The sequence below is a fragment of the Rousettus aegyptiacus genome, unplaced genomic scaffold (assembly GCF_014176215.1).
Source record: "Rousettus aegyptiacus isolate mRouAeg1 unplaced genomic scaffold, mRouAeg1.p scaffold_m13_p_2, whole genome shotgun sequence".
NCBI classification, from domain to species: domain Eukaryota; kingdom Metazoa; phylum Chordata; class Mammalia; order Chiroptera; family Pteropodidae; genus Rousettus; species Rousettus aegyptiacus.
Genome location: NW_023416295.1, coordinates 20,884,686 through 20,906,657, shown reverse-complemented (window position 1 = coordinate 20,906,657; position 21,972 = coordinate 20,884,686). Strand labels below are relative to the sequence as shown.

The 21,972-nt window shown below is 37.1% G+C and overlaps 1 protein-coding gene across 16 annotated transcripts in view; it reads left to right on the top strand.

The window, feature by feature from the left end:
• UNC80 (unc-80 homolog, NALCN channel complex subunit) overlaps window positions 1-21,972 on the top strand; it is a 187,607-nt gene that overhangs the window by 27,620 nt on the left and 138,015 nt on the right. For 8 of the 16 annotated variants that reach the window (XM_036236387.1, XM_036236398.1, XM_036236390.1 and 5 more), the window contains exons 8-15: window positions 5,817-6,078; window positions 7,147-7,281; window positions 9,476-9,692; window positions 10,330-10,506; window positions 11,509-11,777; window positions 12,832-13,203; window positions 17,893-18,039; window positions 21,339-21,486. In XM_036236387.1, coding sequence (XP_036092280.1) covers window positions 5,817-6,078; window positions 7,147-7,281; window positions 9,476-9,692; window positions 10,330-10,506; window positions 11,509-11,777; window positions 12,832-13,203; window positions 17,893-18,039; window positions 21,339-21,486 — 1,727 coding nt within the window. The remainder of the gene's footprint in view (window positions 1-5,816; window positions 6,079-7,146; window positions 7,282-9,475; window positions 9,693-10,329; window positions 10,507-11,508; window positions 11,778-12,831; window positions 13,204-17,892; window positions 18,040-21,338; window positions 21,487-21,972) is intronic. The other 8 variants (XM_036236395.1, XM_036236394.1, XM_036236391.1 and 5 more) reach the window with 3 other exon arrangements.

Genomic DNA, 21,972 nt, shown 5'->3' with positions numbered 1-21,972 from the left:
TTAGTTTGTTAGTTAACTAAAATGACTTTTATTGGTTACTTAGTGAAAAGATGATTACATTTGATAGTGCTATTTTAAATGAAATAAAAATATGTATTGATCATTTTTTATTCACTACTCATTCTAGTATAGCTCATACTTTAAGCAAAACAAACTAGTACTTAAATAACACCTAAAACGAAGGTTAAAAATATTTGCTACAGAATGCCCTGTTAACTATATTGTTGTTTCAGTCTTTTCAAATATTAAACAATTGAAATGTAAATTTGCTTAACAAATTTTGATTATCTAGATTACAGACACATTTTTAGTTTCTGATCACAGCCTTATATCAGTAGAATTTTGCTGTTACACAGTCCGTCATCAGCTGAACTGACATGATCTGTTATGAAATAGTTAATGACTATGGGACTCAACTGCACGGTTAGTAATTACTTTAGTCAAATTTTGTGTATGGAGAAAGACATAAATATAGTCATCTGTCTCCCTTGGCAACAAAACTATTAACATTCCAGTTAGTGTTTCCATATAAGAATTGTTTTAAATGTTGGCTTAAAAGTGCAAAGTCATGCATTGCATGTTTCTCTAGGGCAATTTTTCTCCAATCTTATTAAGAATGTTTATGAATTGCCAGAAGATACTGTTTAAAATAAAGATTCCTGTATTCTAGCACCAGCAATTCTGGTTTAGTAAGTCTGGGGTAACACCTGGGAGTTTGTATTTTTAACAGCCTTCTTCTTCCTTGCTCCACCTTGGAATTCACATAGAAGTAGTCCATTGACATCTCATTATATGGAACACTGCTCTAAGGATTTGATATAATTTAGGAACTCCCTAATTTAAATTATTAGCTAGAAATATTTGCAGACACTGAAATGCAGGGCAGAAAGTAAAGGGTAAGGATAGCTAGTATAATATGGGGTCAATAATTCTGTTGAATGATTAATATCTGCCTTTATCCCAGAGCCTAGTCAAGAAATCAGGCCCTTGTAATAAGGCAGATGATTGTCATAAATACTGGAGGAACCTAAAATTACCCAGTTTGCTACCAGCTGGGTAATTTTGTCTTTATAAATCCAAGAGTATAGTATATCACTGGGGGAAAAAATGCCATTATTCTAGGTATAAAGGATATGTCAAGAGGAGTGGGTTAGTCCGTGCTTTTTAAAGAGTGAGATAGGGGTACAGAGAAAGAGTGTTGAAGTCCTCTTAGGAAACTGGCAGAGATGAGAACCAAGGTTATTTTCCCTCAAACTGGACTTCAATATAATCAGTCAGGAACCAAGTCACAAGTCATGCTTGAGTAATTTTGAAGAGGTTAAAATGGTTTGTTTGCACAGGTTTGGACAAGATATAGGGAAACCACAAGAGCTTGTGCAGTACTCCAGGGATCAGGCCAGCAGGAGACCTAACTACTCTAGACCTTGAGGGACAGTTGTGGAGAGCTGTTTAGAGAGAGAGTGATTAATGAGGGCTGTGACCATCAGTGGGCACAGTTCTTGCCAGCCCTACGTCACATGGCCAGCCCTAGGCAAATCTCTGGGAGGGAGGAGCCCTATGAAGGAAATCCTTGTCCTTCTGTTTTCCAGTCTCCTCTGGGAGCCTCCTTTTGCTAGGTTCGACCAGGGGCCAGAGGCAGGGGAGCCCTCAATAGAGCCTATACAGATAGATCTTCCAGGACAGGGAGGTGGAGAAGGGTAGAGAGTGGATGGGGTTGAGCAGTGGGGGTTGGAGGCAAATAGAAGATATCCTGCCCAGGGTGGGAACCTTAATTTTGAACCTAACCCTTATACTACTTATGAAAACTCAGCAACTCACAAAATTCTGAGACTCAGCCTTTCTATTAAAATGATTATATAATGAAAAGTTAAGTAATCAAATACTGTGAAAATGCAGGCATAACACATCATCCAAGCGATAATGAATGAGACAAATTTGTGTAAAGCTATATTTATATATATATTTTTAAATACAATGTGATAATTTTTGTCTTTTATCTTAGTGTATTTAACATTTATTTTGATAATTGCCATTTTTTACATCTATTTTCTACTTTATTTTATTTTGTGCTTTTTATCTATTCTGTTTTACATATTTTTTCTCTTCTCTGCCTATTAATTAATGAGTTTTCTCTAATCTCCAGTTTTCTTTCTAATATATGATTACCATAATAATGTGAGATAGATACTTTATTGAAAGTCAGAATTAAATAAAACTCTGATGCTTCAACTCCAGTCGCTCTCTGCTTTATTACGTATTGTTATACACGTTCATGAAACCGTCACCACAATCCAGAAAACAAACATATCCATCACCCTCCAAAAGTTTCCTTGTGCCCCTTTGTAATTTCTCCCTTTCCTGTTGTACTCTTTCCCCATCCACAGGCAACCACTGATCTTTTTTCTGTCACTATAGATTAGTTTTCAGTTTTCTAAAATTTTGTACAAATGAAAACATACTCTTTTGGGGGGGGGCAACTTCTTTTACTCAGCATTATTTCATATTAATAATTCTCTCTTTTTTACTGCTTAGTAGAAGTGCATTGAACTGATGTATCGCAGTTCCTTTATCAAGTTACCTGTTGATGGGCCTTTGTGTTGTTTTAAATTTGAGGCCATTTACATTGTTCTAGAGTTCTTCTTTACTCCATGATTACACAAAATAGCCAAATGTTTTTCTATACTACTATGGGTTCATATTTTTACATTTAAATCTTAATCTATACTGATTTTATTAGGGAAATAAAATATGCTAATTTAAGATAGGCTTAATTAAATTTTTCTAAAGAGTGAGTCGATTATGCCAATCTTAGTTATTGACAAATGTATCCTTTGTACTAATTTGATATATTACCTTTTTATAAACTATATTCACTAAATATTTGAATCTTTTGTAACTCCATATTTTACACCACTGAACTCTTGTCTATTTTTTAATCAGTACTATAGGGCTGAGTATTATTGTTGTAAAACAGAGATTAATATCTGGCAATTTATACTCTTTACACTTCCTTTTAAACCTTTCTCACTTACTCTCAAATTTTTATTCATCCATTTAGTTAAATTTCAGAAGTCTTATTGATTTATAAGAGATAAATCCCTTTGGAATTTTGGTTGTAATTTGTGGTGTGAATTATAATAAGAAAGATATATTTTTGGTCTTTGTGCCAGTTTGTGGCACAGAGTTTCTAAAACACTTAGCATTTCCTCGGTGATGAGAGTGATAAATTGTATTTTGTTATATTAATGGATATGCGCTTAAGGCTGGGAGTTGTTTGCCAAGAAAAAGAACCTTGTGATTAGCAGGTTGGAACTTTCAAGTTCACCACCCCCACTTGGATGTTGAATCACTAGCCAATTGTCAATGATTTAATCAATCATGCAAATATAATGAAGCCTTCATAAAGACTCCAAAAAGAGAGGGCTTGGAATTCATTTTCACAGAGCAAGCACAAAAGATAAATTTGTAACTGAGAGGCAATAAATAAATAACTGGCACACTGGGGCAAGCATGATGAAGAATGAGGTTTGGCGTGGTAGACACAGGAAGATTATGCAGGCCATGTTGGCCACTTTGAGGAGCTTGCCTTTTATTCCAAGGATGTTTTAAAAAACCTATTGGAAGGGTTTAAGCAGAGGGGTGGAGGAACAGAGAAAAAGTAATAAGACTAAGACGATACCTAATGGGAGATGTTAGTATCTGTGGAACTGATGAGAAGTGGTTGGGAAGAGAATCTATGGGACTTTCTGATGGATTGAAAGTTGCCATGCAGCTGATGTCTGAAGAGTTTTCTAGCTCCCCGGAAGTGGGATAAACTCTAGCATAACAAACTTAACTGATTGTAGAAAGCTTCTCTTCATGTGACTTCTAACTCAGTTAACTAGTATTATAGCACCTTATATTATCGAATTTTCACTTATATTTAGTTTGCTACTTGTCAATTAAAATATTTAGGCATATTAGACTACCAGCTATCATTGACATTCAAAACCACTGTGTACGTAGGCAATGCCTTTCAACACTTCCAGACTATGACACTAATGAGAATAGAAACAGCAATGTGACATGAGCTTCGATAGGGGAGTATAAGCCTATGAAAATGATTGACAGGGCATCAAACCTGACCCGGGTTTGTATATTTGAACTTCAACCCACAGTGATAAATATATTTTACTTATGTTAATCAGAGTGATTCCTGGTACTTGGCATGACCTATGCCATTTTAGGAAGCAAGCTGATTGCCAGTTCACCCCAGGAGGGGTGGGCCTGTACCAGGTGAAGGGAATATTCTTTCATAGATAAGTGGGCCTATTAAGTTGTTTACTGCTTTGGACTATGTAGCTCTTAACATGCACATACATGCCTCATGACTACAAGCCATTTGTGTTAGCAGGCACCATTTAGCTATATATAATAAGCCTTTTTGGGTGCAGAGATCTGTAAGCTACCATTTTGCTATGGCCCAAGACATTGCTTTTGTTTGTTAAGTTCCTTACATAAACTCTTGATGTAATTCTGGACTCTTCCTTCAGTCCCTCGGCTGAAATTAAAATTTTCTTAACTCATGACAAATATGTGAAGTGAAACAAAAGTTTCACCAACCATACTACTCCTTACTCAATTTGTGTATTCTGGTGGTTTTTATTCTAGTTAACATATTAATAGCAGTCGTATCTTTTTGAATTAACCTCTTGAATCAATAATGAGTCATAATCTTCAGTTCAAAAAATAGGAGTCTTGGAAGTTTAGGAAAACCTCTCTTTACTCTCAGTGGCTGCATTTTTTGCCGAAATTCTTCAACTAGTACCATTAACTAGTTGATAGCAAGGTACAAAACTTTTGCTTTTGCATCATCTGACTTGCGAAAAAATTATGCTTGGCGGTTAAGTTTAGATTTTAGATTTAAGATTACATATTGGATCCCAGAAGTTCTAATTTTATAATTTGTTATTTATTGTCTGTCATTTTCATAGGACCATACGTACCTCAAGGCAAGGTAGTTAAACTTACTGTTGTACCCCCTAAGACAATGTGTTATGTTGAGTACTTGCTTAAAACTATTTCGTAGTACGATTAAATTGAAGACTAAGTAATGAATATGTCATGTGTTTAAAATGAATAATGGAATTCCAGAGCCCTAAGATCTTGAGATTTTTAAAATTAGTTTTGCTATCTTACATGAATATCTATAAATTGTTTTCAAAATAATTTAATTTTCCTTATATGTAACTTTTATTCATTTAATGCTTTGAAATTTCCTAGATCTTTTACATAATACTTTCACAACTGGAATTAGAATAGTCCAGTGAAGTACACAAATGTCGTTATTATTTATATTGAGGTAAAAGTCAAACCTGATAGCTAAGTATAAAAGAATCATCATGAGCTGAACCTCATCTATGTCTATAGACTCTCATCATTGTCCACCACTCAAATTACTTATCAACTATGCCAATAACTTATGATTTTCTTCCACCCACCCCAAACTCATTATTTAAAAAAAAAAAAAAAACTCTGTATCTTTGTAGGCATTGTTCCTTTTGAATGAAAAGTCCTCCATTCTCTTACCCTATCCTCGGCTTTGCCTGGATGTTTCCTAACTATCTCTCAAAACTCTTTCCAGTGTCTCTACTTCCAGGTCATGTCTAGCAAAAGTAGAATGAGTGCGACAAGTTAGAAGGATATTAGAGTAAACTAGAAAGAGATAAGTGAATGAATAAATGAACCAATGAGAAAAGTAGAGCTATAAGCCAAGTGCCACCTCTTGTAACGTATGATTGCCAATATAATCATCTTCTTTCTTCCATTGGGAGCAGGGTCTCTCTTGTGATACCTCCATGCCAAAGGTCCCGCTACGCCACCTACTTTGATGTTGCTGTTCTTCGCTGCCTACTCCAACCCCACTGGTCTGAGGAAGGTACTCAGTGGTCTCTGATGTACTATCTACAAAGGCTGCGACACATGTTGGAAGAGAAGCCAGAAAAGCCCCCGGAACCAGATGTTCCTCTCCTGCCCAGACCCAGGAGTAGCTCAATGGTGGCAGCAACTCCTTCACTAGTGAACACCCATAAAACCCAAGTAAGGAAACTCAGTCCATTGTGATTCGAATTAACAGCTTTGGTCATAACAGAGTCTATTTTTCTTCTGTGCATCTAGTTCTTACTTATTCCAGTGCTGACTATTTGGGTGATGGGTTACTCTGATGCTATCTTTTACCACTAGACCATTTTGCTACTCTTTAGCATTTAATTTACCATTCACGGAAGTGCTGTCTAAATGCCTTTTGCACACACTAATCTAGAGTAAGCCTCTGTTGATACAGACAAATGGAATACTCGGTATTAGATAATCAAGGTACTACTTAATAGAGAGTTCTCACATATAATCTGTTGATTTCATAAAATGTGTGGCACCAGCATTTTACTAAACATGATTTAACCTCTTTCACATAACTCATAATTATTCAGTGCCTCAATGTCATCATTAGGAATATTGTTTTTTATATATAATATTTCTATTTATTATTGATAAGTGGAGTAATAAGCTGAATGTATAATGATGTGATGACATCCCCCTGAAAATTACTTTTTGATCAGTTAATGTCCTAATATCAGCTTGAACATTTTTTCCCTTCTTATAAACACCTTATGTTGAATATGTAGAGAAAAATGTGATTTGCAATGTGTTCCAATTGTTTGGGTTTACTTCAACATGAACTGGTTGTGTCTGAGAAACATATGCATATTTTGAAAATCAGCATGAGCAATACAATATCAAAGTAAAGTCATATACTGTTTTAGTAGTAGACGATTTTGGTGTATTATTAGATGCAAAACCACTTTTTTTTTTTAATAAAAAGAGAAAAAGAAATAGCTATCTCCTGCCTATTTTCTTGGTGTTCCTGAATCTAGAGCATCATGGTCTCACTGTTGAAAACTCCAAACAGAAGTTACAATAAACAGAAAATATGTCTCCTCAGTAGCAAGATTTAGATTCTAAAAGTCTGGATATAATTTAAATATGTCATAGATATCAAAACAGTAGGCATATTTCTATGAAACATATAGCATCTCAATAAGAAAAGTATTTGGATACAAGGCCCTAAGTCCTTGATCATTAAATCTTCCTTTATTATTGTCTATTAAGGATCTCACCATGAAATGTAATGAAGAGGAAAAATCTCTCAGTTCTGAGGCCTTTTCCAAGGTTTCACTGACCAATCTGCGTAGGTCTGCTGTCCCAGATCTTTCTTCAGACCTTGGCATGAACATTTTTAAGAAGGTGAGTAGAGCCACTTAAGCTTTTTACATTTTGGTAAAAAAAAAAAAAAAAAAGTGGGGCATGAGGTACTTCTGATTGTGTTGTAGTATAGAAAAGGGACCTCAGGAACCAGAAGTCACCTCTCAGTTGTTACACTGGCTTGCAGCTTGACCTTGACCTTGTACGAGTCCCTCTGTGTGCATGAGTGTACTGACCATTCTAAATGTTCCATGGAGTTGTTACGAAGCATGAGCTTTCAGAAGTGTGATGGTGGATATATTGTAGTAGCAATGATGGTTATATACAATTGTATGGTTCATCTCATTTTATCAAGCACTTAATAGAAATAATTCTCATTTAATCCAATGAGATCCTTATTCTTCCCATTTTGCACTTAAGAAACCAAGTCTTACAGCATAAATTTCTCAGAGTGGTGGGATCATCATGAAACACTTATTCTTGAAGTCATTTCTGTTTAAAGCCAACAAACAAACCAAGCTTCATTAATAAAGTAGAAAATCCTTATAACAGACCACTGGATTTACTACTGTCACAGCTTTCTTTGTGAAAGGTCACAGCGTAGGTTTTCATTCAATAAAAATTTATTGAGCTTCCACGAGGAGCTAGAATCCTAAAGATGGGAAGTGACACCTTTAGCATGAAGGATTAAGAACATACACTTGATCAGGGTTCAAATTCTAGCTCTGCCACTATCAGTTTGGGTGATACTGACCAAATGATATGTAACAGTTTTCGAAATCAGCAGTCCCCAACCCTTTTGGCACCGGGGACTGGTGCTCCTGTGAGAATCTAATGCCTGATGACCTGAGGTGGAGCCGAGGCGGTGACGCTCGATCGGGGGAGCGGCTGCAAATCAGATGAAGCTTGGCTCGCTTGCCTGCACTTATGCCCTGCTGTGCAGCCTGGTTCCTAACAGGCGGCTGGGGACCCCTGTTCTAAATTATATGTATGGTTTTCAAAAGCATGTATCAGTTTCTTCATCTGTCAATTGAGTACATATTATACTTAGCTTGAAATGTTATGAGAATTAAGTGAGATGAAGGAAGGAAGAAGAAAAGGAAGAGAAGGGAGAAAAGGGAGAAAGAATGAAACCAAGCCTTAGAAACTTTAGGTAGTTTGTGACAGGTGGAATCCAAACTCAAAACTAGATCTTCTAGCTAAATAGTTCATGCTATTATGAAGCCATGACTCCACCTCTCTTTTCAAATAAGTATATGGAGTTAATCAAATAGAAAATAGCATATAGAATAATATATGTGTGATGGCTTTATTTTCTATTTTTCAAAATGATTATGTTGATGAAAGGCACAAACATACTATTGACTTATCTCTGAGCTCGGAGTATTGCTAAGGATGTAGCCATGTCTTCCTTCATTGATAATGCAATAATAGGCAGTGGCCATAGTTTTCCTATCAATCAGTAGTGACAGCACATGAGAATCTCTCAGGAGCTTTTAAATAAATATTCAAGTGCCTAGGCCTGATCCCAGCCCAGGTAAGTCAGAATTGCTGAAGGTTAGGCCTGGACGTTGGTCTATTTTAAAAGCTTCCCTAACAATTCTAAATTCTTATTTATACTGGCACTTGAACTTATTTAACTGATAAGAGTAATAGGTTTGTACCAATGCATGTTTTGTATCCTCTTTGACTCTTATGAGCAGCACCCCACATTCAATGTTGTCTGGCTGAAACAATCGATCTCAATTTTGAAAAACAGAACAGAAAATACTGGTTGGTCCATATGGTGACTCCAGGATCCTATACTCTAACCTAGTGATTCTCAAATTTTACCACACATCAGAATCACCTACAGGGTTAATTAAAACACACTGCTGAGCCTTACCTTCTGAGTTTCTGATCTAGTATGTCTGGGGTTGCACCTGAGAATTTGCATTTCTTAACCATTTCCCAGCTGATGCTGATGCCGCTGATCCAGGAACACACATTGATAACCACTGCACTAACCCAAACTGGCAGAAAGACCCAGAGACTATGTTACTTTTTGCTTTGTTTTTTTTTACTCTTATATATTGTGGAAATTTCTCCAATCTCTATTGCATGATATTGAGTGACTCTGGCTCTCCTTTTCTTGGAACATTTCCTGCATTTTATTGCAGATCATGGAACCCTTTGGGAAGCAAACTGTAACCTCTCCTTTGCCCTGTGCTTAACTCTTCATCTCTCATCCTCACAGTTCAAGAGCCGCAAAGAAGACCGAGAAAGGAAAGGCTCTATCCCGTTCCACCACACGGGGAAGAGAAGGCCGCGAAGAATGGGAGTGCCATTCTTGCTTCATGAGGATCATCTGGATGTGTCTCCAACCCGCAGCACATTCTCCTTTGGAAGTTTCTCTGGACTTGGAGAAGACAGGAGAGGCATTGAAAAAGGAGGCTGGCAAACCACCATTTTAGGTGACCACAGGGACCTTCCAAAGTAGAGCAGAGCTTGAGCGACCCGTTCAGGAATCTGGATCTAGGGCTTCTGGGCAAATCTAGACCTTTCTAGAACACTTTAGTCAAAAGATTTGTAACCCCAAAGCTAGCTTCCCAGTACAAAATCATGCTGTGTCTTCACAGCCAAAGAAATGTAGATAATTGAATTAATCACTCAAGAATCCTGTATAATTAGATAAGTAATGGCCTTATTACCTATTCTAGATGTTGAAACATGGCCTTAGATTTCATTGTAAATCCAAAGACAGACTTTTATTTAATTTGAATACTAAAAAAGGAAGATTTAAAAAAAAGAAAAAGAAGCTTATTTTCCCTTTCTGGTGGCATATTATTAAGAAGGTTAGCTTTTAAAATTAAGAGCTGACAGCTAGCTGGGGCCCAGCAGATGGTTTCTGACATTTGGCTTAGATTGGGGGCTGACCTTATCACAGGCAACTTCATCAATCATCTTGACCCTGTGTAGTCCCAAGGCAAGTTCAATTCCTGCTGTTTTGCTATACCTCTCACTCTCACTGCTGTTCCTTGGAAAGACAAAATCTTGGCAGAGCATCTTTCAGATTTTAAAACTCTCTTGTGTTGCTCTTGTCAATCTCAGGGAAATTTACCCGGCGGGGCAGTTCAGATGCAGCCACTGAGATGGAGAGCTTGAGTGCCAGGCACTCGCATTCCCATCACACCCTGGTGAGTGACCTGCCGGACCACTCCAACAGCCATGGAGAAAACACCATCAAGGAAGGTGGGTCGGAGGTGGCACCTGCAGGCGGGAGTTCAGGTTCCTTTTCCTGTTTCCTGTATTTACTCCATGTTTCGTTTTTTTATTGTAATCTGGTTCTTTGTGCTTTTTGAAAACTTTCATTCATCTATTATATTGCCTGGTGACTTACTTGTGAGCCATTCTGAGAATTCCCTTAGTAGTAAGAGCTATTGCAGCACAGTAGGAACCCCATACCTCTCAGAGGGACAGCAAGGACAAGCCATTTATACTTGTTTTCAAAGATCATAGTCCCACAGGTCTAGACAAGACTTGAAGGATAGCTAGATCCAGGACTTCTTTCCCCTCTATGATGTCCTCTGAAGGGCTTGCCCACCTTCAGGAGGAATGTCGCTGTCTTTCAAAGCCATTAATTCCCCTTTCAGACAGCTCGTATTTCAGATAAGTGCCATATGTGCCTTATGTGAGCAAACTTGTGTCTCTAGGTGGAATCAAGATCTGTTCTTAATTCTGTGCTCTTAACCTATGAGCATAATTTAATCCCTCTTTTCCCTGGACTGTATTTCAAGTATTTGACGACATCTCCTAGTTAATCACAGATTTATGTTTCATTACTCTAAAGCAAAGAAGAAAAGGCATCCTTCCTCTTTGTTGTTGTTTAAATATACTAGATAAAACCAACTAGTTTAACAGCCATAAACTTGTAAGGAAATACTTTAGTCAAACTAGTTTAACTATATTAATAAGTCTGTCATCTAACAGTGGATAAAATCCACTTATTACACAAAAGTTAAAATCTAGCCTGGGTTTTAAGGAAGTCACCTGGAATTCATATTTTTCTATAATTTTCATTATCATATATTTATTACATGGTCATAACACCTATGGCATTTCCATGGGAGTTGAGAATAGCTCTGAGATTGGAAGTCACGTATTCACAAAAGCTACAGCTGTGATTGTGGTCACGATTTAAATAATAGTTCGACTGTCTGACGTAATGTCCCATCCCAGGTTAACATGGAGAAAACTAAGACTGCTTTTTTTTCTTTTTTTCTTCATTAGTGCGATCCCAGATCTCTACCATCACAGTTGCAACCTTCAATACCACACTGGCATCATTCAATGTAGGCTACGCAGACTTTTTCAATGAGCATATGAGGAAGCTCTGCAACCAGGTGCCTATTCCAGAGATGCCACATGAACCCCTGGCGTGTGCAAACCTGCCTAGAAGCCTCACAGACTCCTGCATAAACTACAGCTACTTGGAGGACACAGAACATATTGATGGGACCAATAACTTTGTCCACAAAAATGGCATGCTCGATCTTTCTGTAAGGAATAAGAATTTTTCTTAGTGAAGTTTGAGAGATATTAACTCTTTGGTCCAGTTTTAGCAATGTTTGGTAAAATAGGCGTATAGATTCTCAGAAATGTTAAACCATAAAGTGAAAAAGCTACCCATATAAAAAAATTTCATAAATGTGTCAACCATTTTAGATGCACCAGTCCCTTCTTGAAAGCATTACATTAGATTTGATTTGATCTCAGAATATTTTTATAATCCAAAACATTAGTGAATCCTGAATATACACATGTAAATACATATAAATGTGAGTGTGTTTGCTAAGTCCCCTTTTTTCTACAATGAGAGTAAAAAATTCTATTTACTTTCTTTTGTTGTAAAAGCAATATGACTCTAAACCTCCTGTGTAGCAAGGGAATGTGACAGAAGTCCAATAAAAGATTTGACTTATATTCTCAAGAATGCCTGTCTTGATTATAGTTATTAGCAAATGAAAGGGTTGTTATATTTTATAATTATGTTTCATAATTTTTTTATTTTGCATTTATGAACCTGGATTAGCAAATAATTTAAAATATTAAAATCAAAAAGGACTCAATTTAAACATGCAAATATTTAGCATTTAGATTTGAAGTGTAAATAATAATACAATTGTGAAAGTGCAAATTTTCCTCTATTATGTGTGTAAGGAAGTCATTTTTTTCTTTATCCACTGTGGGTGGACAATGAAAGGCAAAGGATTACTTTGATTTAAAAAGCAATTGAACATGTTTCCATTTGGGCAAATAATTACTCTCCATTAATTCATTATGCTTTAATATCCTGATTAACTGCCTATATCATGGTAAGTTTTAATATATATATGCAGTTTTAACTCATTGGGTGGTTTTTACTCTATATTAAGTACATACATAAGGTCTCGAACCAACTTAGATAGGGTCATCTGAAAATTAGCTGAATTATTTATACTCAAGCACACAGAACATCCTAAAGGAAATGGGTTAAACAGAGAAATCAAATCTATTTAGGAAGAGACGATCCAGGTCACTTAATCACCTCTGTTTATTTCCGTCTTCCCATAGGTGGTTCTGAAGGCTGTTTATCTTGTCCTCAACCATGACATCAGCTCTCGCATCTGTGACGTGGCACTGAACATTGTCGAATGCTTGCTTCAACTTGGGGTGGTGCCCTGTGTAGAAAAGAACAGAAAGAAGAGTGAAAACAAGGAAAATGAGACTGTGGAAAAAAGACCAAGTGAGGGAACTTTCCAGTTCAAAGGAGTATCTGGAAGTTCCACCTGTGGATTTGGGGGCCCTTCAGTTAGTGGAGCTGGAGATGGTGGAGGAGACGAAGGAGGAGGTGGAGACGGAGGAGGTGGAGGAGGGGATGGAGGAGGTGATGGAGGAGGAGGTGGAGGTGGCCCGTATGAGAAGAATGATAAGAACCAAGAGAAGGTATGACCGATCACCTTCTGTATCCTCATAAAATGTTGCCCCCAATTACTTTCCAGTGTGTGCTTGTCAGCATCTTGTTGGCTCAGAACAACTAGTCACTAGAGCAAGAAACTGGTGAGTCAAGAAATCTTTTCATTAGGTCCTCAGCAGGCATTAGTAGAAAGAGATGAAGCTATATTCTAAATTCGAAAACCATTGCCATCCAGTCAATGTTAGGGCTAATTCCCTGGTCATGTTATTTCTGCAGGAGAACATTTCAGATACACTGCATTATAATAACTCTCAGTCTGCCATCGAGGATAGCCTCTTTCAGGGTCTGACCAATTGAGCAGTGTTTAGTCTTCCCAAGCCGAACATGGATTTAAGTGGTTTAAACAACAGAAGTTTATTTCTCACAGTCTGGAGCTTGGGAAGTCAAAGATCTAGGTGCCAGCAAGGGAGGCTTCATTCTGAGACCTCCTCTCTTGGCTTTTAGGTGGCTGCCACCTCACTGTGTGCTTGCATGGTGTCTTTTTCCTGTATGCACACAGAAAGGGAACAAATTTTCTCATTTCTTTTCTTGTTAGGACATTAATCTCACTGCACTTCACATCAAGAATTAGTTTTCTCCTTTAGTTTGGGTTTTAAATAAGAAATACCACAGCTTAAATTCATATAACTTACACTGATTTCACTAGGGGATTTTAGTGGAAAATGCTGTTAAGAGATTTGAATCTCTAACAGGTGACATATTAGATCAAGTGTTTACAAGTGTAAGATTACCCTGTGCAGAGTTCTGCCATCTACATATTATCTAATCTATGAATTGTCTTTTTTTTCTTATAGAGTATGAGTTTTTACATCTGAATAAGTGTTGCAGTATTCCTTTCTCTTTTATTTATTCTCCATCTCTTTCCAGTCCTATTTAATGCATGTTTAATGTGCATTCTTCATCTCGTGTATTTCTATCTTCCCAATATTCTTGGACTCTGATCTAAATATTCCTGCCCCACTAGTCTCAGGTTCCTGAACCTTTTCTTTAAGATTTTCTTCTTCTGCCTTCATCATACATATATTGTTTTCCCATTCTAATAGTATCTTCTGGTACTTAAGATTCCCAACTCTTTAGCCCCTCATACATCACTGATAACAATCCGAGGATATTCAGATTCTACTTTAGATGAAAATTATCTCAATGATGGTATAGATCACAGAAGATTTAATCTTGGATTCTAAGATCTAAGGGATCATTCAGTCAGCAATTATGTAGAAATTGGCAAACAAATACAAGTTCTAAGGACCAAATTTATAAATATAGCAAATAGTGAAGTTCCATTTTTTACCTACCAAGCTAGGTTGGCCACTCAAAGAAATAATAGATGGTGCTATGACCATTATAATATTCAAGCAAAAAAAAAAAAAAAAAAAAAAAGAGAGAGAGAAAAATATAAAAGAGACTCATGAAATTTTGATAAAGCTTTTATCAGTAAAACAGATATTCCACCTAAATTGATGAGGGCTTTGCTATGTACTTTAAGAATCTCTGAGTTTCATTATTAGTATTATGTTTTGTTTGTAGTTCTAATTTTCACCTAGTTAGCATTTTCATCTAATTTCTTATTGAAGACCTGCATGTCTCATGACTATTTAAAATGTAGATATTATACTAGATGCATGATAATGTAAGTGTTTTTTTGACCAAAGTTATCGCTTTTGATTAGTATGGGAATTTTAAGTCAGATTATATGTTCTTCAAAACAGCCACCAAGATATAAGTATTTTGTAGTCAGTTCTGCAAAATAATATTCTTTGTAGTACAACAAATTTATAAAATAAAACCTGACTGTAGGGTAAGTGCATTGTATTTGTAATTTACACAGGACTGTACTTTCCCAAACCCACCTGTTATTTTCAGTGGAATCGGAGGGTTTATCTAATTTTGCAAACTGCTTAATATCAGAAGCATGGGGAATTGATTCAAAAAAGAAGATCTAATTTCTATTTCTATATTTGCCACTGACTAGTATGGAGACTTTGAAATGCTATTTAATATCTGTTCTGATTTTTGCCTGTAGCTTGATATATCTTTCTGAATGTCGTCTGTGAGAGGAAACTAAATCCCAAGGACATGAAATCTGAAAAGATACAAGCCTGAATAGATATTTACAAAGAGCTTTTGGAGCTAGGTTTTTATTTTAAAGGACCACATAGTAATCTCAAAATGTATGTCAACCAATCTTCCAAATCAGCCCTTACCCAGCCAGGGTGATCATTTCTGAGACATTGCTGCCTCTGGCTGTGCAGTCTGTGGACTACACGGAGGCTCTGACTAAGGGGATCAGTAAGGACTGAAATCCAGGCCAAACTCTGCTCACTGAGCTGTTCACCCAAGGGCTGTATCCACTTACAGCAGCGGTCCCTAAATTTTTTGGCACCAGGGACTAGTGCTTCTATGAGAATCTAATGCCTCGTGATCTGAAGTGGAGCTCAGGTGGTAATGCTAGTGCTGGGGAGTGGCTGCAAATACTGACAAAGCTTTGCATGTTCACCCATTGCTGACCTCCTGCTATATGGCCTGGTTTCTGACAGGCCACAGACCAGTACCAGTCCACAGCCCGGGGGTTGAGGACCCCTGACTTAGAGGACTTATCTTTTCCTGGTACATCTACCCAAAGGAGTGCCTTTTCTAATTTGCACAAAGTTCCCCGAAGGATAGCAGTGCTTCATATCTGGAAATAATAATTAACACTTGTTTGTTATTTTTATGTGTCTTACATGTGTTGACTCATTTAATTCTCATAACTTTATGAGGTAGGTATTATTACAATTCCCATTTTGTAGGGCACAAAGTGGTTATGTAACTTGCCCAAGGTTATGGAGCTAAGATTTGAATCCAAACTAAAACATTTTTGAATTGGTACATATAAACATAAGAATTAATGGATGGACAAATAGGTAGGTCAATAGATCAATAGATCGCTAGATCAACAGATAGATAGATGATAGATAGATAGATAGATAGATAGATAGATAGATAGATGCCTATTGATAAGTTTGAATCTTCCATTTGCAACCGTCTGAGCTAAATAGTTCTTATTAAAAAAAGTCAGATGTGGAGATATCTGTATAAGAGGTTTCCCGAGGTGTCTTCTCAAGATCAACATCTGTGAGGTGTAAGAGAAACAGGATGGGGCAAAGGGAGAAGTTGGACCTCAATGTAGTTTTAATAGAGGCCTCAGCCCATTATCACAGAGGGAGCTTTGGAGTTAGGATGGCTTATCAAGGTAGTCCCCAAGTCAAGTAAGGGAGATCACCTTTACACCCTCCACCCTCTTTATACCCTTGACCAGTCGTTGGAAGCAGACTGCTTCTGGAAAGAGAGCATAACCTTGGATAAGGCAGCTCTCTTTAGCTAAGGACAATGCCTGGAGAAGAACTCAGCTCGGAGTTGTCAGCCATCAATAATTCCAGCAGCTCAGAGAATGAATGCTTCTGTCCTGAAGGGGGCATTTCTGGGGTCCAGGACCATATTCACTATATGAGCCTGTAGATTAGAAAAGGAGGACCAACTACATAACATTAGCGGAGGAAAAAGTCTACCTTATTACATTATGGTATTGGTTGCCTAGATAACCCCCTATCTCTTTCATACCCTACTCTCATCTGAGCATGTGCGTGGTCCCAAAATTTACATGTAAACTTGATCATATGGATGGAAAAGCCCTCCACAATTTACAGCAGCAGTCTTATCTATTACTTAATTTGCTCTGCACAGTCACCCAATGAAGTAAGAAGGGAAGCTGTTAGGATCCTCAGTTCACAGGATGAATTGCATATGATGTTAAGTAAATTAACATCATATGCAATTAATGAACAGGAGGTGGAATCTCAAGTCCACGGTGTATGTGCTAACAGCAGAATGTAGTCAGAGGGACTGATGAAGGTTGAAGCTTCCCATAGGTATTGGCACTCCCACGCTAAGATTTGCATCCTTCCTTAGCAACAGCTTCCTTATGCTCCTTTGGAAATAATTCAAGAAAGTTCATTTTTCTGGAAGCTGTGTTTCCCACTAACTACAAGGATTAAATGGGGCAAAAGAAATATGGTAGTTCTCATCCACCAAGGAGGTCTTCCTATTTAGCTTCAAAGGAAGAATCAAGGTGAATGTTTATAAATATCTTCATATTCTCAATTTACTATGCATGTGTATTACAATATTATGAAATTATAAGATCATAAAAATCCTTTGAAAAAATTGCCATGAGATTTCAAAGTTCCAGACTTGCATCAATTCCAGAAATTTAGCGATAGTCCTTGCCTGGTGGTACTATCAGAAGCCTGCTGATGGGGGTAGCTTCTGGGGAAAGCTATTTGTCATTCATAGTCCCCGCTGTCTTTCTCTAGAACTCTTTCTAATAGTCTGTCAAGGATATGAAATCATATCTTCTAATAAAGATTCATATCTATTAGAGGGTGTTCTACTAGAGGTGTTCAAAATACATAGATATTTTTCTTTCTTTTAAATCAATCATGTTCTAGATTTTAGAAAAGTTAGCTTGCTTGTTGAGGTCTTGACAATTCTGTTTCCCAAATTGCAAGTGTTCACTCTGAAACAAATTAACCTGCTTTAATCATAAAATAAAATCTTAGTAGCAAAAGGACCTCAGGAACTAAGTATACAGACTTCTCTTTCTTGTTTGTGGTTACTAGGATGAAAGTACACCTGTAAGCAACCATAGGCTTGCTCTAACTATGCTCATCAAAATAGTGAAGTCTTTGGGCTGTGCCTATGGTTGCGGGGAAGGACACCGAGGGCTCTCTGGAGATCGTCTGAGACACCAGGTATTCCGAGAGAATGTAAGAGAATTAAAGTAGATTCCATTTCCTCTCCCTCTTCCCTCCCTCCAATTTAGAAATGAGTCCTTTGACAATGAGGGTCAGTGTTCCTTGAAAAATACTATATTTCGTAGGGGTAATTAATGCTGTCTTGGTGTGGGAGGACTCCCACAAGATATCTCAAGACATCTAAAACCGAGGCCCAGGAAAGCTTAATTGGAAAAACATTTCTGCCTCCTGCCTAGGGCAGGTCAACTCGCAGTTGACGAAAGGGTGTGTAATTGGAATGCATGGATTGCAGTTTGCAAGAACTTTGCAAAGATAAATATATTTAGCAAGCTTCCAATGGTCTGCGACAAATGACTTTTTAATCACCTGCCTGGGTACTATAGAAGCATATTTTGTATTGAAGAAAGGAGTCAAAGTTTAGGACTCAGTTTGTTTTTACATAGATATGGAAAATGGCCCTTATTGGGACAAAACAGGACTATAAAAGTAACCAGTCATGTTCTGGTTGCTTTCTTTGAGAATGAACCTTGACTTCTAAATATTTGAGATCACGTCCCTTTGAGCTGTGTGAAACTTGAAACTCTGCGCTTGGGATTCCAAAGCATAATTCCGTAGTGGGACATGGTCACATACCAGCTCGTTTTTGTTTGCCTCAGCTGATTGTTCCTTTTTCCTTCATGCTTGAGCAATAACTTACCCTGATAGCAAGTCTGAGCTGGGACCATTGCCTCATATGTATGTTTGAATTGAAACAATAAGAAAATTTTCACATAAGAATAAGGGTTTGATGCAAATTTGAGTCCAGGAAACCATTGGCATATCTTGGCAGAGTTTTAGGCTCATATCAAAATCTAATGCCAGCTCGTTTTTTCTTGGTATTAGGTTTTGTTGTGAAATGTTCACACAATATTAGCATGCTGTGTTTCTTTCTTAATCTATCATCTAGCTATCTATCCATCTATCTATTCTTTCTTTTGTATTATATCATGTTGTGTTATATTAGTTTATTTTATGTATATGGGGGTTATATTCACAGTAATTAACGTTTAAGTTATGCATCTTGAATACTTTGACCACAATCTAGATTTTGAGGCCAAAGTTAAGTAAATCAAAGTAATAATAAGGCAATAGAAATCCGATATTGCCCCATCTTTGCATATGTGTACATGATCTTTAATCTTTGATTTTTAATTCTATCCCAGTATGAATGAATACCTTAAAAGCCAAAACCATATCATTCCTCATACAGAAAGCCAATTCTGCGAAATGAATTACTAAGATATAATAAAAGATGTTATGCATTAGTTGTGGTTATAAACTGGCTCTAACACCAGAACTTATTTTTCTATACTTGTAGAAGGTCAAGCTAATTGGATCAGGAGAGGTTATTGTTACTCTTTAGTCCATCTATGCTTTCCTCTCCAAGAATACTGAATGTTTCCATCAGGATATCAATACAGTTTTCTACCTGCCTTCTCAGCTTTGTTGATATATGGCAACTTGTCCATTATCTTGTAACCCAGTTTAATACTCATTATAGAGATTACATGTACTTATCTATGCTCAGTAAATGTATTTTCCAAGAGACATATATTTGAGAAATTTTCTCTGGGAATATCTAATTCAAGAAGCTAGGTATTTCCAGATTTCTAAAACATTGAATTCTTAGAAGTTACTTAACTTTTAAAAGTTAAGACTGTTTTTTACTTCTACCAGATCAGGTAGAAGATTACCATAATGATATTCACCAAAGTACTTAGCAGTTCTAACATGTGCTTCTTAGATTAATCTAATCGTTACCTGATAGTCCCCAATTATTAAAAGGGATTTCACTCTTTAACAGTTTTATATCTCTTGGAGATGTTTAGAATATGTACTCAGAATAAAAAAACTAATGGCTTAATATTCTGATTCTTGCTTAAACTTCTCATCAAGCTCATTCAGATATTCTAATAGCCTCTAACATAGATTTGAAATTATGCCTTTTTTTGGTGTATTTTATAGAAAAATTGGGATAATTTGTACTTTAGGGCTTTCCAACTCACCATTTTAAGGTGCTTTGTAAATATTACAGTGAAGATCTTCACAAATTCGTTATGAAATGGCAATTAAATAATTCCTCATATATGACATGTTTTATGTAAGTGCTTTGCAAACTTTTATTTTACAACAAGCAACATTTATTTTGTAAGAAAAAAAATGAGCTTGCTTGAGATCTAGAAACCAGTAATCTGTCTGGAATAAAACCCCTCATTTCCCAATGCTGTAGAACCTAGTAAAAGAAGAATGGGGAAAAAAAATCAATCCAGCTGACTTTGTGATACATGGAGAGAGTATAACAAAGTCAGAGCATGAAGCCTATTGCTAATTTAGAGTTTCAGCCTTTTAGAACTCATCTTTTTTTCTCTCATAATTTCCAAGAACCTTTCTCTGGGCCTTGATTTGTCAAAATGATGGTGTAACTTAAATTTTCTTCTGTGATATTTCTCTTTATGGTAGAAGAGGCCCAGGAGCCTCCCTTATTGTCTCAAGCAGTATCAGTACATTCTGTCTATGACCTTCCACAGCCAATGATTGCTGCTTAATTTGTTCTGATGGTGGGGATTATCCCCTTTCCTTTTGCCAGCTGACAGAATTATTTGCTGGATCATGAGAAATATAATTTTGATGAGCAGGATCTAGCCAGTGGTCACTTGTTTTTCATATCCATAAGGCCAACTTTTATTTAAATACCAAACTTTCACATTCAAACACAGGCACATAAATAAACAAACTAGACATGCCTTTTAAGCCTCTTTCATGTTTGAAGGTTCTTTTCCTCCTGGCCATGTAAGAGGACACTGGTTCCCCACTTTCTATATCCCTATCACCCCCCTTCATTAAATCTATTTCAGTTCAAAGTAGCTGAGCATGGGAATGGCATGATTCTTCCCATTGCACAAAGCTCTGAGGTTTTCTAAACCTGGATTCCCAATCCTATTACCTACTTAAATATTATACTTTGAGCCTTTTTCAATGAGATCTTAAAATCTTGATCTTGGTGGAAATACTAAACTTTTTCTGACATCAGCTTTAGACCTTAGCTTTGGGTTTTTCCTGGAGCAGCCCTTCTCAAAATAAACTCCTTTGGACTGCTCAGCCTGTCTCTGTCCACTTCTTACTCAGCTAAGAGGGATAACAGAGATGGCCAGCACCAGCCAGCAGAGATGGATGGAAGCCTTTGCCTTCTGAAGGCTTCTGTCTCAGGCTAATGGGTATCCTTAGCTTAAGCTGGTACCTGTGACTTTTTCACTTTTCTTCCTTCATTGCAGGCCCAGAACTGCCTCACTAAGCTATACAAGCTAGATAAGATGCAGTTCCGACAGACCATGAGGGACTATGTGAACAAGGACTCTCTCAATAATGTAGTGGACTTCTTGCATGCTTTGCTAGGATTCTGTATGGAGCCTGTCACTGACAGTAAGTAAAATTGCACCAAGGTTTAGGGGAAATCATCACTGTGAAGTGAAGCAGGCAGCATTGCGGAAGCACACTAAATTCATGGGGATAAAATTTGTGTGTGTGTGTTTGTGTGTGTGTGTGTGTGTGTGTGTGTGTGTGTGTGTGTAACAGTGTATAAGCAAGAGAAGCTTGTACATCATCTTCGATGACATGTTTTGAAGCCTTTTTGAGGACAACTTACCTTAGCAAATGAGAATTCAATAAAGCTGTGGCATTCTCACCATTGACCCCTATATCCTTACACTACCATGTCTCTCCCTCTCGTCTGACCTTCTGTTGTAAGACTACTGAGGCAGAGATCAAGGAACAAGGAAATATATTCATTCACCAGATATGAAATGAATACCTAATTATGTGTTAGCCACAGAGCTTGGAGATCTTTTTTCTACAAAATAAAACAGGCAAGAAAATGTGTGTGTGTGTGTGTGTATGTGTGTGTGTGTG